The sequence below is a fragment of the Pipistrellus hanaki genome (assembly GCF_964339955.1).
Source record: "Pipistrellus hanaki genome assembly, chromosome: 1".
Classification (NCBI taxonomy): domain Eukaryota; kingdom Metazoa; phylum Chordata; class Mammalia; order Chiroptera; family Vespertilionidae; genus Pipistrellus; species Pipistrellus hanaki.
Window position 1 is genome coordinate 47,136,504 of NC_140503.1, and position 18,349 is coordinate 47,154,852.

The following is an 18,349-nucleotide window of genomic DNA, read 5'->3' on the forward strand; positions in this document are numbered from 1 at the left end:
GGCAAAGACCTGCATGGATGCTGGGAATGGAAGCCTCCTGGTCTGAATGAGTGGAACTAGAACTCCATTGGAGATACTCAGTCTGTGGGAGACAAAGAAAATTGAGGAGGGTGGGTACATTGGAAGAGGGAAGAAGAAAGAAAAAAAAAAAGCCAGAATAAGGAAAGACCTGGTGTGTGTCAATCCTCCAAAAATGTGGCTGAATGCCTAGTGTGTGCTAGGCTGGGCGCTGTGCTCAGACCCATGAGGAAATGCATGAGTAAGACAGAAACCCTGTGGGCGGGCGGATGGAATGGAAGCTCGCCTATGTACTCTCAGCTCTGAAATTTCAGACACACGGACAGCCACAGCCCAGAGCAGGGAGAGGTGCAGGAGAAAAGGTAACACTATTTTTTTGTGTCCCGAGGTCTTAGGAGGATGTTAGCTGATCCTGATCAAGAGAGAACAGGGGAGGGAACTTGGAGGACCTGGGCCTAGAGGTAGCAGGACAACACTAAGAGTGTTTGGAGAGCAATACCATTGGCATTTGATTGCAATGCTGGTGTGTGTGTGTGTGTGTGTGTGTGTGTGTGTGTGTGCGCGCGTGCGCGCGTGAATGCACTCCTGTGTATGCTTGTGTGTAAGAGATATTTATGAATCAGTCAGTAGAATCCAGAGTGTGGAAGACCTTGGAGGCTGAGTTTAGACTTTCTTTCTGTTGGCAGCAGGCCCCGTTGGAAATACTACGTGCAGGGCCACGAAGCCCTGAAATGTGAAGGCCTTGATTTCTGAGCTCTGAGAGTGCTTCCTGCCAACTGACCTCATTCTTCCTGCTGGTCTCTATCCACCCACTCCATCTCTTATCTGTAGGCTGAGTACTGAGAGGCTGAGAGCCCGAGGCTGCAACCTGCCTGTAGGTTAGCAAACAAATATTGACTCAGATCCAGCAACTGGAGGGATAAGCAAGAGCCAGTGGTGCTGTGTCCTCCCCGCCCAGTATAATCAAGGCTTTAGGGCCTAATTCCAGGATTTCTGGGGAATGACTTGGCCCTGTGACTCAGGCTTAATCAGGACCATAAACCAAGGAGAAAAGTGTGTGCTTTCAGGAAGTTTCTGTTAAATATAAATGGTTGGGGGTGGGGTGGAGAGTGGGGTACGGTGGGCACTCCCTGACCACCCCCACCAGTGGGTCCCCCCTTTTCTTTTAAAATCCGTTGTCTGGTCCTTAGACTCTGCATTCTGCACAGTAAGGGCTTTGGTGGGGAAGCCCAAACCTCCACACTACCCCCCACACACATACTCCCCACTCCCCACCCCCGCGCATTTTTTTGGTTTAGAAATCCTCTTTTGTGTCATCCAGTCCCTGATTGATTCAGCATGGTTGCTAGGGCTGTGTTTTGTGGTGACGCATCAACACTCCACCGTGAAACTGCAAAGTGGGTGTGTCAGCGAAACTGCTGGATGGTTGTCAGGTGCGCTCTGCCGACCAGCCCTGTTGCAACATGTTTTTGTTTGTTTGTTTGTTTGTTTGTGGGAATTCATATGAGGTATTTCTGGAGCTGACTCTTAATTCATTCCAGTAGAACTTGCTTTTACTATTTGAAGTGTTAACTCTTTTTTTTGTTGTTGGTTTGTTTCCACTTGTTTGCAAACTGTGTTACTTTTCTTTTTGGGGAGAAGTGAAAGCTGTTTCCTTGTAACTGTTTTTGGTTCTAAGTCTGTGTTTGAAGTAAAACAATAATGCACAAAACAATCTGTAGGACTTTTTACGGACTCTTTAAGTCATCTTTAAGCTAGACCTCAAGCTAACTGTAAATCATTTGGTTTTCGACAGTGTTTCCTGAATGTCTAGCTTTTCACTCCAATAAGAGCTACTTCAGTTAGGCAATTAAGAGGCCTCCTTTATTGATGTTTTAAAGGCAGAGGAGACCGCTCTGTTCCCTGCCTTGGGGTGGAGTTGAGTGAGTCTGTTCTTACCGCAGTGGCGAATTATTCCAAACCAGTTTGAAGCGGGTGTGGCTCTTCAGCAAGTCTATTTTCTTAAAGGAAAAACTTTCCCTGATAAAGGTCTGCGTTAATGATCTTATCTAGTAGCCCAGCCCTTCTCTGGGAATGGAAGGTACTGGTATGTAGAGATCCTCATCAACAGAGTGAATGTGCTGATTTTTTTTTCTTTTTTGCAAGTTGAAACCAGTTTGGGAGGCAGGTGTGGTGCCGTGTGGGGAGGAGAGCTGCGGCTTGCCAGGCAGAGCAGTGTGCAGAGAGGGGGTTCTGCTCGCAGTGCACCCCTGAATTTCACTGTGCTTGGGAGGTAGAGGGAAGTTAATCGCCTCGAGGCCCATAGGCTTGATTTTTATTCTCATTTAGAACAACAGGTGCACTAAGGCAGAGTTATTGTTTTCAGTAAGAAAGTTCAGCCTTGCCGAAACAGGTTTGGCTCAGTGGATAGAGCGCTGGCCTTCGGACTGAAAGGTCCCAGGTTCAAGTCCAGTCAAGGGCATGTACATTGGTTGCAGGCACATCCCCAGTAGGGGATGTGCAAGAGGCAGCTGATCGATGATTCTCTCATCGATGTTTCTAACTCTCTATCCCTCTCTCTTCCTCTCTGTAAAAAATAAATAAAATATATATTAAAAAAAGAAAAGAAAAGAAAGGTCAGCCTCCAGAGCAAATGCTGTACACAGAGACCATGCCTATTGGGAATGAATCACGTTGGCTTTCTGGCCCTCCAGTATTCCCAAGCTTCCATGGGCACCATTCAGAAATGTGTATTTAGGGCCCCAGGGGGCCCCACAATAGCCAGGCTGGGTGGAAGCCTGTCTTCTTGTTCTCTGGACACCCAGGGGGATTCTCCGTCCACCTGCCAGGCTTTCCCACCGTTCTCCAGCTCGAATCTTCCAGGAGCTCTCGGGTGACCTCGCTCCTATTGTTTCTGTCATTCTCTTGGTGTCTTCCTCCCTTAGCACGGAGAACAGCTGTGGTGAAGTTGAAAGGGCAAAGACTGAAGAGCTTGGGCTCGGCCCTGTCTCCTGCTCAGGGGCGAGGTGACCTGAGCTAAGCGCTCAGGTGTCTCCCTGGGGCGAGGAGGGAAGAGAGCGGACAGCCCTGCAGGGTGGGGTCTGCAGGTCATAGTTGTGTGTCTCTCAGCCTTAAGGCCCTGCAGGCCAGTGTGTACTCGTTAGGAGTTTGTTCATAGATTATGTGAATGTCACCAGTGTTTGTAACCCACAGTAACACTGCCAAGGCTTTCTTTTTTCGCTTTCAAGAGTAGCAGCGCCCTGACACGGTCTCATTAATCACCTATACTATATTAAGCTAATGTCTTAACAAACATGGGTGGGAAAGCCAGCTCTTTGAGACCAATCAGTCATCCACGGAATGACTTGGCTTTGCCAGGGGAATTGGATGCAATCAAGAAATGGGGGCCATAGTTTATTTCTACGGTGAAGATAAAGTCTGCCATTAAGCTCACAGGAAATAGGAAGTAGTTACATGGATACGAAAGACATGCATGGAGTAACAGCCAGTTTCATGGATATTATTTTGTGGTTATTGACATATTTGCTTTTTCTGCAGAATGAATATAAATAATATACATATAAATGATTAATTGTGCAAGACAGCAGCTCATTGTTTCAGAACGTTTACTTAGCACCTAGTGTGTGCACAGACACCCTTAAATCTGTGGGGAAACCGAGACTCCTGGGGAGATGAGGTACAGCTTATTGCCTGTACATTGAATTGGAGGTCAGCACTTGCCGTTTGAATACTTGGTATGTGGCAGGAACTCAGGACACTGCGGTCAGTGGATGAATCTAGAGGCACCAGTAAGTGCTCCTGGCACTGACAGGAGGGAAAGGGCACTGTGGTATGGGGCTGCAGATGCCCCGTGAGAGCAGATGCCAAAGCAGTGGCGGCCTGAGGAGTGGGCAGGCGCTCTAATAACCGGAGCAGCTGAGGGTAAGGAGGTGGGGAGCAGGCCTGGAGGGGCTGTGGGTTACTGAGCACTGTGTGTCTGGTGAGAAGCAAGTCCACTTTTGCTGGGGAGTGGACAGAGGCGGGGTTCCCAGGCCAATCTTTTTTTTTTTTTCCTTAAGTTTTTAATGAACGTTGTTAATAATATTACTTTATCCCTGCATCTTCTCAATTGTGTTTTCCTTGCATTTGCCCCTTTCCTACTTGGGAGATCTGGCTTTCAGTCCAAGGATCTTTTTTGTGGTCTTTGTCCCACTTTAGTGGAGCGATGACCACCTCGCTGGGGTGAACGCCCCATGCCCAGCGGTACCATTAGCTTCCTCCCCTGCACTTCTTCAGTGTAGATAACGTATTTCTTCTTGTAAACCCGTGCTACTTTGCCAATTTGCTGCCCTTTGTAATGTCCTCGGACAACCTGAGAGTCGTCATCCTTTCGCTGGGCCTGCATTGTACTTCTCAGCTCTTGGGAAAGAGGAGAAGCGGTCATCTTTCCGCAGGCACTGCTGCGGTGGCCCCCAAAGGGATCCCTGTGAATTGTGGAGGGCTGAACTGAGCTGAGTGAGAGGCAGCCACTGACGGGTGGATTTTGAACACCATCAACTAGAGGAACCGAATGGGGAGTGGCACGTAGGGCTGATGGGATGAAAGGGCAGCACTGCTTGTGCACCGTAAAACAGGAAGTTTGTGGGGCTTTTAAACATCCCTGTTTTCTATCTCTCCTCAGCGTTGACCTATGAACCAGGAGGTCACGGTTCGATTCTGGGTCAGGGCACGTGCCTGGGTTTCGGGCTTGATCCCCAGAGAGGGGCCTGTAGGAAGCGGCTGATCGATGATTCTCTCTCATCATTGGTGTTTTTACCTCTTCCTCCCTCTCCCGTCCTCTCTGGAATCAATTAAAAAAATGCATGTGTGTGTGTGTGTGTGTGTGTATATATATAAATATATATATATATATATATATTGTGTGTGTGTATATATATATATATATATATATATATATATATATATATATAAAGAAAACCTTGCAGAAATGTACCCGTAACCGCAAATAATGGAGAATCCCATTCTCTTACATTCCCTCGCCTCCACCCCACATGGAGCCTGGAATCGGCCTACTTCAAAGCCTTCTGATAAGTTAGCAAGTGTCTATGTCAATACTCCCTCAAGCCAGTTTTATGAAAATATTTAGACTAAGCAAACTGTTGGAAGAGAATAGAAAGCTGAATTTGCATGGACACAATTTCCTTGGTCCAAGAATATTAAGAAGAAGAAGAAAAAAAAACACCAGAGCAGGAGATACTGCAATTCAAATGTCATTCCCACTATTTCGGATGCCGCTCTGCTCTATTTCCTTCATTTGGGGGATACTGCTACCTTGGCTCCGTTGAGATAAATTTAATGCCCGCTTAGCACTTTTTATTGGCAGGAGTTGGCGTATTGATTCCGAGAACTGTGTGATTGCAGAGCTGGGAAGCCAATCCATCAGACGCTAGTGGCACAGCGCCATTAACTGTATTAACTGGAAGATGACTTCATTTCAGCCATTTTGAATGTTAAATACAAGGATCAGTCTCTTTATGGAATGAGATAATGTCAGAAAAATCTACCCACTGTCTTTCTCATTAACAGTTCGATATCTAAGCGCCGGTGACTAAGAAAGTCATTAGGGGAGTAGTAAAGGCTTCCCTTTAGGAAGGGGTCAGCCTAAACATGCCACTGATGTCAGTTCACACTCGTAGTTTTCAGGTCCCTTTGCATAGGTCAGATTACTGGTGAGAAATAGCAGAAGTGGTGGCCGGTTTGACAAGCTTGTCGCTTTATGTGAGAAGTGGGAGACTCGGTGTTAACCTGTTGGGACAAGTTGCATGAGCCTAGGAGGGCATTTTGGTTTCATGTTCACAAATCCGTCTCCCCAGGGTCTGTTCACAAATCCGTCTCCCCAGGGTCTGTTCACACAAGGGCAAGGGGAGCCTGGCCCGCTCGGCAGCCCCTCGCAAACCTCAGCAAACCTTCGCAAGCTCTCATTTTTCCCAATCATGAGGTGGAAATTGCATGTATTGGTTGAAATTACTCTCATGTCCTCAGATGAAATGGTCCGAGAAGTGGAGATTAGTGTAATGAATCACTGCTCCGGGGAAAGGAAAGCCTCTTCCTAAAGACTTTTTTTTTTAATTTTTAAATTTTTTTCCCCCCCAGCTTCTTTCAAAATGTCTACTGTTCACGAAATCTTGTGCAAGCTCAGCTTGGAGGGTGATGTAAGTATATCTCTCTCACTTGGTGTCATTTTTGCAAATTGTACGTCTCTCTGAATGGTACTATTCCCTTTCCTTATACAGCTAAGAAAATGGGACAAAATTCAGACCATCACTCCCCCTCTTGGTTCTCTGTTCTCCCCCAATCCATTGGTTGCTTCCCAGTGAGGGAGGCGACCAATCGATGTGTCTCTCTCATGTCAATGTCTCTCTCTCTCTGTCTCTCTCTCTGTCTCTCTCTCATTAATGTTTCTCTCTCTCTTTCTCTCCTCCTAAGCCTTCCTTCCACTCTTTCTAAAAATCACTGTAAAAAATATCCTCGGTGAGGATTAACAACAACAAAAAAGATCCTGAGGGCTTGGGACTTGTTAGTGTCCAGGAAGTTTTTCCACACAAGAACTTATACCTTTAAAAAAATTATTTTAGTACCCGGGAAAGCTTTTCTCCTAAAAAGCTAGGATGTTTGTTCTTTTTTTTTTAAAAAGAAAATGAATTAATGAAAGCACTGTGACTCATCATGTTTCCTTTTTTTTGCTTTGGCTATCCGGGAACACAGAATTATTTTTCATTGTCTTTCCCAGGAAAAATGTGAATCTATAATTCTGGTGCATTTGCTTCTCTGTTTTATAGTTAAAATTTGTTCCACTCCATGTGAGATTATATCATTGCAAACACTTTTAGGGTCAAGTTAGAATATGAATTATGACAATGTAATGTATCTAAGAACATCAGACATCTTTTAGGTCATCTTGCGTGAAACGGCTTTTACAAAAACTCAGCAGTGAGTGGCACTGGGTTGCCAGCATGTCTTGGAAAATTTTCATGACATGCTCTCAATCAAATTAAAACACCCAGAAGCGCTCGACGTGGGTCAAGTGCAGCTCGGAGCATGTGGGCACAGAACTCTCTATTGTCCGTGGTGCTGTCCATCAAAATGTCCAGATGGATAGTGTCCATGGAAGCACAGGTGTTACCCTATGGAGAGCCTATATGTACTTCTAACCTTCCCTTTTGCAGCTGGTGCCCACTGCTGTTGGCAACAGTACAAGCTGCACGCTGAGGTCCAGGAGCTGAGAGATTTCTGTCTTTAATGGACCCGATTGTTAGATCATCTTCAGAAGCAGGCTTCCTGGCAGGGCTTTTCGAGCAGCCTCTGAGGTCACTGCACTCCAAAGTGATGCATTTCTCCGTCTGGGGAGATGGGCCTGCAGTAGAAAATGTGGTGTTTCTCTAGCATTTTGAGGGAGGATCACTTTTGCCTCAATAATTTGATTTTCAGATGAGTGGATTTTACAGGTAACAGGTTCAGTTATCCATTTAATTTTGCTTCCGTGGATACTATAAAGTTATGCCAAACTTTGCCCTTCTCATGTTTGGGAGTAGGACGGCAGAGCACTTTGTAAAAGAAGCCACTCATGATGGGGCTCAGTGACCAGACCATCTGCCTTTGTAAATCATGGATGACCCTGCCATTCCCCAGGAAGATGTTTTTCCGTAGATTTCCACCCACGTTTTGCAGCCACCATGGGAGATGGTTTTTCAAAAGAGCACTTTGTTCTTACCTTGCCCTGAGTGTGTGCTCGGTTTTCATTGTGTCCATCTTACTGGAAAGTTCAAGGCGTGAAATGGGGTGGAAAACACCTGGATAGTTCATTGTGTTCCAGAGTTATACGTGTGAACTGGACTGACTTGGCCAGGAGAGTTGCAAGTGCACTGTGAGAGGTTTTGTCCAATTCTGAACTTAGATTTCTGGCTTGTCCTGGGACACATATTCAAGAGGATGGGCTGTTAGTTGCTTACCTATGTAAGCTCCCCGCTAACACACCAAGTGGTGGGAGAGGGAGCGGGTGCCCATAACGTAATGTCTGTGGGTGGAGAGGTCAGTCAGGGCGCCTTAGTCTCTGCCTCTTTCCAGGAACCGAGCCAACACAAAGTGCATTATTATGATGGGTTTTATGTGCTGAGGGAGGCGGGGTGGTTCAGGATGGGGAACCCTGGCATTGGAAGTGGGACAGTTGTGGGTGGCTGGACAGGCCATCAGCCAACCAAAACCACATTGTCTGTCCTCTTGTCTGTCCTTTGTGCTGGGAGAGGGAGCAGGGAGCAGGAGAGCTGCAGGAGCTGACCCTGGGGGAAGGAGCAGGCTGTTGCCCTCACCTCAGTCTCAGGTCGGTGGGGTTGGCCCATCCCATCAGGAAGGGCAATGGGCTTTGAAAAACACTGCGACCATGCACTCTTCCTGTGAAATGTTTTTCAAAGCCCATTACCCCACATAGCTCAGAGATTGAGTGTCACTGATCTATGAACCAGGAGGTCACGTTCAATTCCCGGTCAGGGCACATGCCCAGGTTTTGGGCTCGATCCCCAGTAGGGGGTTATGCAGGAAGCAGCTGATCAATGATTCTCTTTCATCATTGATGTTTCTCTCTCTCTCTCTCTCTCTCTCTCTCTCTCTCTCTCTCTCTCTCTCTCTCTCTCTTTTCCTTTCTTTTCCTCTCTCCCTGAAATCAATAAAAATAAAATTTAAAAGAAGATCACTGTTTAAATAAAAAGGCAATAAGAAAAAAAATACTAGTTGAGTGGGTTGAGTGGTAAGCAGGGGGAGATGGTTATAATACCGCAGAGGGAGGGGACAGAGAGGAAAGAGAAGAGCAGGAGGAACTTGGCCCACAGGAAGGAGGATGTAGCCACGTGGCCTAACCACCTTGGTGTCACAGCGGTGGCCCAATCGAGGGAGCTTCCTCACTTAAAGAGGCGAGCAGGCCGGTGTTTTACATTTACTTTGAAATGAATCATGAGCTCAGTCAACAGGCCCAAGTGGAGATTCGTGAGCCTGTAACAAAAACTTGGCAGCACACACTTGCATTTCAGGCATTTTCACATTCTCAAGTTTGTTTTGAATTGTTGCCAGCCTAATGTGGATGCTCTTTCAGACCTTCCCAAGTCCACAGGTGGTTTCCAATGCTCAGCCTTGTGTTGCCTGCTTTTGAGCGTAAACATATAAACAGCACATTCTAAATGCACCGGGCCTTTGAGGAAGAATTCTCACTAGAAACAGTGCGGTTCCTTATCTTATATTTGGTGGCTTGTTCATACTTTACTGGTTCCCTAGTCTAAGAATGATTTGAATTGTTAAAAGAAACAATAGGAAAAATAAATCGATTGTAGAAACCGATGTTTTAACAAAGGGATCTTCAGTGTGCATGATGTGATTGTATGTTTGCCTTTTGCCCTTACTTAGCACTCCACACCCGTAAGTGCGTACGGGTCGGTCAAGGCCTACCCCAACTTCGATGCTGACCGGGATGCTTTGAACATCGAAACAGCCATCAAGACCAAAGGTAGGCAGTGCATTTGCCCGCCTCTTGCCAGGCTCTGGCAGAGGCATTTGTAGTTGTCTCTTCATTCTGCCTGGAATCTGCATACATGGGCATTTGAAATTGTTTTAAAGGAGCCGCTTCAACCTTACCTTACCCCACACCTGCTTGTTTTCATCTCTCCCTCCTTTTCCGCCTCTTCCCTCCTCAGTTTGGAGAGAAGATCTTAAACGTGAGAACATATTTTAATAAAATAGCATAGCAACGTGGCAATAGGCCCAGGAACCGGTTCCCCGGGTGTGTGCTCTGGGCCCAGCCCCTCTCTCTGAGGTGCAGTGCCTCTCTGGTCAAGGGAGAATTCGGTCATGTGATCCCTGAGGGCCTTTCTTCTTGTCCTGATTCCCCTTGAATTCCATTACATTTGTTGGAAAAAAACGCTGGGGAAATCTTACTGCCTTGCTCTTAGATTGATCTAACGAGAGAAAAATTCACACTTTTTTCTTTTTGTGACTCTACAAGTTACGCCACTCCTTAGGCCTGGAGCTGGAATTGGAGGAATTGTTGGAATGAGTATGTTTCCTCGAGTTCCAGGATGAGTAAGAGGACCAGGAGGCTGAAAGCCTCGCTATCTAACTCCCGCAGACAAAGCCCTGGACTGGGTAGAATTGAGCAAGAGCGTGTTCCAAGTCGTCATCACGCTGTTCTCTGTGTCCATGAGAGTAAATGTTCCCATTTTTGGGCTCCTGTTAATGAAGCACGGGTCTTTGGGGTTTCCCCGTCCCCGGAATCCCGGGAACCATGGTGATCATTGTGGTGATGCTGTGATTTCACCACTCGTTTCCCCTTCTGGACTTCCTCTTTGCTGAGGGGAACCTTTTACGTGCTGCGGTTCTGACACAGGGGTGGGGAACATCCAGCCAAAGGCTCATATAAGGCTTGCGACATCATCGGGTCTGGCCCTTCCAATGCCTTCATTAAATGTTTCACCCATGGTAGCAGGCTAATGGTTACGTGGATGGCCCAAGAATGATGTCATAAATATCCCAATGGCTCTTGGCAGATGAGAGGTTCCCCACCCCTGTTCACAGGACCCGGGGCTTTGTTTCACCTGCCTCAGAGCAGCCTGGCGTGCGTTCCAGGGGGACGCCCAGGCACTTCCCAGAAGGGCTGCCTGGATCACGGAAGGGAGAACAAGGAAGCGTCCAGATTTGACCTTTAAAAAGTCTTCTTTTTTTGGTGTTTGTAAATGACCGTACTTGTCAAAGGCCAGGTTGGGAAGTCAGAAAGTCACTAATGAGAAAATAAAATCTGCAGGGCTTATCTCATTCCAGGCCAGTACTCCTCTGTGGAGCGTAGTGGATGAGTGTGTGCGATCATGGGTTCAGATCTCGGCTCTGCCACTAATTCACTAGCTATGTGACTGGAAAATTACTTCCTTAAGCCTCAGTTTTTGTTTTTTTTACTAGTAAGTAGGGCTCATCAAAGCTTCCACCTCACAGGGTTATTGTGAAGTACCACTTAGCATCTTTGCTTAGTGCCAGGCATTTTCACATTGCTCAAAATAGTTTCCCTTAAAACCACACACACACACACACACACACTCCACTTTCTTAAAACTCCGTCTGTCTTGTTAGTATTTGGGTGAGTCTACATTCCTGGGGCTCCCTGTCATGCCATCTCGTGGGAACACACTCGAGGTTCCACAGTTAAACTCATCTGACGAAGATGGTGCCTTTCACCAGCTGGAGACAAAGACGGCTTTTATCCCTGCTTGGGAAAGCTTTTAGCACACTGGAATGTAAAGATTGCGCAAAGGAGCTCTGGTAACGGCTGAAACTCCCATGGCAATAAAAATACCTTCAGGCCCTTTCTAAGTCCCTAGAAAAAGCCTGTAGTTTCTAAGCAGAAAGGTCTGCAAGGCTGAGCTTTGAATTCCTGCCTTCTCGTTTGGTCACAAGCTGCTGACATCACCATCCTCCGGGTTACAGCTCTTTATTGAATTTATTGGTGCTCCTTATGAGCAGGCAATGCACCAAGCACATTCGGAACGCTCATGTTAGGTGGACTTCAGAGTCACCCTCTGACACGGTGCGCCATCCTCCCACTCCGTGCGGGACATTGAGGATTAACATGCTCTAGGTCTCTTGGCCTTGGTTCAAACGGATTTGAACAGAGTTCTGGCCAGCCCCAGGCTGTGTGCCTGAGCATCCTGATGGGACACCAACCTGCCAGGACTGGACTCTTTTCCTTCCTGAGGGAATGTCAGCCACAGAACACGGGATTCTGTTGTCATCAGACTCCTGCCATGTTTATGGTCCTGCTTTAGGTTCCTCTCTTGTTCTCTTTGAGACTTGCAGCCCAATGAGATCTTTTAGGAGCTAATCATTGGTGCCTAATGATTTTACAGAGTAATTAGATTTTTCTTGAGTTGTCAGTTGGTCCTTTAAAATAATTTCTGGATTGTCAGTATGTTTAAAATCTTAAATCCTTCTAGGAAACTATTGAGAAGGAAGACTATGATATGCATTCAGAGCTCAGTGTACCTACCAACCTTCTAGCTGGGAGGTGCCTTAGGAAATGGTGGTAACTCATGCTACATGACACAGAATGTCTGTAGAATGTTACAGAGACTGGAAAATAAAGTTTCTGAACAATTTTTTTTTTTAATGTAGTTCACATGCCATACAACTCGCCTATGTGAAATGTACAATTCACTATTTTTTCGTGTATTCATCAGTTTGAACAGCCAGCATCATAATTTTTCAACACTCATTTTAATATATTTTCAGCATAACTGAGACAGTTGCATTAAAAAAAGGACAAAAAAGAGTATGTACAGATTGATTACACCACAACTTTTTTATGTCCAAAAAGAAAAAAGGCATTATTAACTGACATATAGAATTATGGGTAATTGGTCCTTTTCCTTCCTTGTGCTTTCAATATATTCTATATTTCTAAAATTGTCTATAATGACATATTTACCATCATAATGGAAGGCAATACATTTAATTACGAGCAAAAATGAAATAATTATTCAGGAGGGTAAAATCGCTTTTGTTCCTTTTACTTCCCTTTGATATCTATATATATAAAAGCCTAAGTGACCATTACGACTGGTTGACCAAACAACTGGTCAACCAGTGGCTATGATAGGTACTGACCACCAGGGGGCAGATGCTCAATGCAGGAACTGTTCCCTAGTGCTCAGTGTGCTCCCACAGCCAACTTCCTGTAGTCCCTCCCCATGGCCAGCTGGCCCCCATTACCCTTGTTTGCTGGCCAGGCCAAAGGACCCCTCCTCTGCACAAATTTGTGCACCAGGCCTCTAGTTTTTAGATAACTAACACCACTTAAAGAATGAGCTAATTAAGATCCTAACCCTCTCTTTTAGAATGCCTTCTCCTTTCAGTTAAGAAGCTGTGCCACACCTTGCCCCTACTCCCTCCTCAAACCCTTAATGTGAGGACACCATACTAAACAATTGGTGTTTCCTTGACATGAAACAAAAGGTAAACCTCAAATGCTGATACAAACAAAAGCCAAAGGATTATAAAAAGGAAAGATGATTATGAGGACCTGCTCTCCTAGAAAGTGCGCCCTAAGTATGTGTGCACTCACGTGCACCAAGTGCAGAGCATGCTGGGAGGAGCCTGCTCCATTGGACACAAAGTCTGCTTCCTTGTTGTGTGAGCAATCACCTGTGGCAGAGGGTTAATCAGTTGCTGTTAAACACAAGGACTGCAAACGCTGAGCAGGCCCAGAGCGGGAAGGATTACCAGGAAGAGTGGGCCTGGCTGAGATCTGTGGGCTGACATGGCCCGGACTGGTCAGAAGGTCCCAAAGCAGCTCTTACCCATCTCTTCCCCTCCACCTTTACCATCTCCCACCTGGCCTGGTGTGGCACCTGCCCTTTTCATGGGCCTCCTTGCCTCACCCATTGCAGATTTGTTCTTGTCTTCATCTCCAGGCTGCTCGGTGCCTCAAACAGAGCCTCTGCTCTGGTAGGAGTGAGCCACCCCCTTTTAGAGCAGTGATTGTCAACCTTGCTCATCTCCTGGCACACATAAAGTGATTACTAAAGTTCTGTAGCACGCCACAAATATATTTTTGCCAATATGATTTTTAAAAATAAGTATAGTTTTGATTCACACTGGACGGCTATTGTCATTTTCTTATTTGACCATCTAAGGTAGGGGTGTCGAACTCAATCAGAGAAGGGGCCAAAATCTATTGTAAAATCCAGCCTAAATCGCGGGCCGAATGGTTTATGGTTTACTGAACAGTCATAAACTGACAATGTCATAAACTGACAGCGGAGTGCAATGATGACAGCACGGTGCGGGCCACATTGCAAGGCCTGGCGGGCTGGATTTGGCCCGCGGGCCTTGTGTTTGACACATGTGATCTAAGGGGAAAGAGGTCAGTGCCCCTGACTAAATAGTCAGGTTTTGCATGTTTTTAAAATTTTTGCGGCACACCAGCGTGCCTTGGCACACCAGATAAAATCGCTGCTCTGGAGGGAGCATTAGCCCACACCTGACATCCAGGTGGCTCCCCCTCACCCCTCCGCCCCAGCTGATACACAGCCTCTCCTCCAAGCTGTCTTTGAGGAGGAGGCAGAATCCATCACTTCTTGGTCTGTCTCATAATATTTCCTATGCTCCTACATAGCTCTTGCCACATTGTGTTTTAATTACTTACATTTGGATTTATTCTCCCACCAGAATGTCAGCTCCTTGAGGGCAAGGCCTTTAATTCATTAGTTGTAGTTAATCTGATTTACCCAGCCCTCGGGACTGTGTGAGAAGGTATACATTTCACCCGAATAGTCTAGTGCAGTGTTTCCCAAACTTCTCTCATGATGAGAATCACCTGGTGGAGTTGTTAAAATACAGATTCCTGAATCCCAACTAAGAAGTGCTAAACTAGAATTTTTGGGAACATATGGGTAAAATTGTATACTTAACTAGTGCTCTAAGCTTTCATGCACAATTGTTAAGTATACAATTTTACCTACATGTTCCCAAAAATTCTAGTTTAGCACTTCTTAGTTGGGATTCAGGATTCTGTATTTTAACAACTCCACCAGGTGATTCTCATCATGAGAGAAGTTTGGGAAACACTGGTCTAGTGTACACAGACACAGAGCACACAGTGGGGGGGGACACTCGGGTGGCAGATAAGGTAGCAAAGAACAGTTTCAGAATCTGGATAGTATCCGGGGAGGGTACCAGTCCCCTAGTGAGCTTTGATCTGTTTTCACAGAATGAACTTAGCTCACTCTCCTAAACCTGCTTTGTTTCTAGTTTGACGGGGATCTCGGTAGTTCTTGGGTATGTTACCTACACCCAGTCCACGATTCCTTGGTGGTGTTATGCTCTGGCTCGAGGTAGACTGTGCAAATACTTACCTTAATTTAATGTCTAGTTAGAAACTGAATAAAGCCGTGCATAAGTAGTAATATTGCTTAATTAACAAGAGGTTTCGGAGACTTAAATCTGTAGGAGTCTCTTGGTCTAGATTGGCCTTGGGTTAAATATATACCGTGGCGTGTACAACACAGCTGTGAATGGTTTGCCATATGGGTCCAAATAACTAGAAAGGAAAGTCAGCTAAATGAGAAAAGGACGAATCTAGACTACATCAAATAGATTGTAATTAGAGGCAGCACAACCCCGGAGTTAGCGTAAGTGCCAATAAACTGGCACAGCTTGGGCCTCTCTCTCTCTGGAAGGCGGGTAATGAGTGGCCCTGTTATTATTGCCAGTTTTGATTTCAGCAGTATTTGTGTTCTCCGGAAGGAATGCAAAAGCGGGTATGTTCTTCCCCCTTCTCAGAAGCATAAGTATAGAAGCGTAACTGTAGCAAGTTTTTGCGCATTTTTTCCTTATGTTTGAAAAATGGGACCACTTAAGATTTATTTCCGGCATGGCCAAAGCACCAGCAGCCTGTGCCAGGGGAGGGCAAGGCAGGGCCCGTGCCCTCGGGCTCACCTGCACACCGGGGCACAGTCCTTTAGCTGAGAGAGCTATTGGGCAGATACTCTCTAGAACAGGGTTTCCCAAACTTTTGACATACGTGTACCCCTTCTATAATTTTTGTAACGCTGAGTACCCCTCGTACTCATGAGAACGTAGAATTAGGCGCAGCTAAGCACGGTGCAGTGCATATCCCCACCCAACTCCGGTGCAACGTACCCCCACCAAACTCTTCCCGTACCCCTGGGGGTACGCGTACCACACTTTGGGAAACACTGCTCTAGAAGACGCCTGGAGGCTTAGTGGCTCTGAAAAGTACAATAGCTTCTCTCCTCTCAGGCCCAAACCAGCGAGACCCCCTACGTCAGAGGGAGAGTGTCCTTGTGAGAAAGGCCTGTGACTTGCGTTCCCCAGGGTGTTTCACGCTCCAGGAGGGAGCATTCCTGCAGCTGAGGCCTTGCCGTGTACATATTTACCTTAGATGGAGTTCTGCTCTTACAACACTGCCGGGAACAGAGAGGGCCAGTGCTGAGTCACAGCCACCTACCAGCACAGGTTTTCTGATTTTCTTCAAAAAGAGCTCTGTCTACAGTAGGGGTGTCGAACTCAATCAGAGAAGGGGCCAAAATCTAAAATCCAGCCTAAATCGCGGGCCGAATGGTTTACTGAACAGTCATAAACTGACAATGTCATAAACTGACAGCGGAGTGCAGTGATGACAGCGCGGTGCGGGCCACATTGCAAGGCCTGGCGGGCTGGATTTGGCCCGTGGGCCTTGTGTTTGACACATGTGGTCTACAGGGACGGGGGCGGGGTGCAGAGGCCCAAGGGGAACTAAGATGCTGGTAAACATGGCTGGAGGACCTGTGCTCCCTCTCTAAGTCTCAAGGATTGTTGCCTGCCTCTCCCTGCGGAAATCCAAACACCACACCACCCAGGGATGATGGGAGGATCAAGATTCTTCTTTATTAATTTTTTTTTTTAAGGTTGATAGTCTGGAAAAAGTGGGAAAAGAATGAAAGGGACAGAGTCAGGGAGCTTGCCTGATCGGTCAGTCAAAGAGGAAAGCTTTTCTATGTTAACTTTTGGGTTTAGTTTCAGATCTGTAGAGTCTGAACAATATATCTAGGATATTGTGTAATGTTTGAAGTGTTCCGCTTATGGGTTGAGCTCCCAGGGGCCCCAGATTCTTACCGGTGTCAGTGCTGAGTCAATAAACAGTCAGTTCTCTGTGGGTTGAGTTCAGGGTAGGGATGTTCGGTTCCCTTGCATCTGCCCAGATTTTTAATTTTCTGTCCCCAGAAGCTGGTAGAGGAGCAAGGTACTGAATGGTGCTGGCGCTGAATGCATAGCCTTTCATTGATGACTCTATTTGATTTGAATCCTGAGTGCTGGCCTGCTTTGTGTTTTTCTGCTGGTCCTGTAGAGCAAGCATGTCAAACTCAAAGGCTAACATGAGCCAAATAAATGAGGCATGTGGCTCGCGGGCCGCAAGTTTGACATGCTTTTGTAGAGTATTTCAGACATACTGTTTTGCATGGGAAGCAGACAGGGGCCTAGATTAAGTATCCAGTGGAATTACCAAATCTAGGCATTTAAATATTTCTAAGGGACTCAACGGAGGAGAGACCAGAGTAGAATGGAAATAGAAATCTGATGTCTGGCCTACTCCTTCTTGGGTACTTAGATAAATGATGCTTTCCCGGAGTGGGAGCCAGGTCCCCTGGCTGTGGCAGACCTGGGAGAGGGGCCGAGCATCCCGGTCTCCTCCCGCCCTGTGCAGTGTTTGTTTTCTGTCCCATCTCCCAGGCAACTGCCAGACTTATCATGAAACTGGACTCTATGCCCTAGTTTTTCAGACCAAAAACTGAATACCGGCAGCAGCCAGGCCTGCAGCCAAGAAGCTGAGTGGAGAAGGCAGGAGACGCTCCCAGCGGGTCCTCGGTGCATCCCCGTAGATTAAAATTTCTCATGATCTCTGTACTACAGGGTGAGAAACTGAGGCATAGGGAGTTCTGAGACCCTAGGTTCTGAGTCCCACTTCGCTACTAGAGTACTACATGTTGCCTCCACTTACACAGATGCCACCCCTTGTCATCTGTCGCCCACCTGGATGCCTGGATCCTGGTGAGCCGCTCTGGAGAGAGAATGCTCACTTCTGCTGAGTGATCCTAAGAGGTGACTTTGAGAGCAGGAATTCTGGCCAGACAGCTGGCTAGTGGCCGGGAGAATACTTTTGGGCAACAGTGTGTGTGTGTGTGTGTGTGAGATTTGTTGCCCCTTTCCCACTGAGTTATTAATGGCTATCTTCAGAAGAAAATCTTCTAGCTCTGTTAAAAACAAAGAACAAAACACAAAACAAAATAAAAAAACAAAACCCAGCTGGGTGGTCTTGTCAGTGGCCATGCATTGTTACTTAGTGGGGCAAATCACTGTGTACTGATTATTAAATGTGCTCATTTTTATGTCCTAAATAAGTTCAGTTCTGTAGATATATAGACACATTACTATCCCGAATCCTTTTTAGGAACTATGGGGGCTGGAAAAGGTTGTGGTATGAAGAAGTATAATTTTTCAAAGGTACAAACATGCCCTGCCCAGGTGACTCAGTTAGTTAGTTGGGCATCTTCCTGTGCACCAGGAGGTCACCGGTTCGATTCCAGTTAGGGCACATGTCCAGGTTGTGGGCTCAGTTCCCTAGTAGGAGGTATGCAGGAGGCAGCCAATCCATGCTTCTCTCTCTCCTTCTCCTTTCCTCTTTCTCTAAAATCAATGGGTAAAAATTTTTTTTTTAAAAGGTACAACCGTATTCATAAATATAGGATGATGATCACATGTCAAATAT

At 46.3% G+C, this 18,349-nt stretch overlaps 1 protein-coding gene across 1 annotated transcript in view; it reads left to right on the forward strand.

The window, feature by feature from the left end:
* ANXA2 (annexin A2) overlaps positions 1–18,349 on the forward strand; it is a 41,038-nt gene that overhangs the window by 3,521 nt on the left and 19,168 nt on the right. Inside the window, exons 3-4 of the mRNA XM_084874285.1 lie at positions 6,151–6,209; positions 9,448–9,547. Of these exons, the coding sequence (XP_084730411.1) occupies positions 6,162–6,209; positions 9,448–9,547 (148 nt within the window). The 5' untranslated portion in view covers positions 6,151–6,161. The remainder of the gene's footprint in view (positions 1–6,150; positions 6,210–9,447; positions 9,548–18,349) is intronic.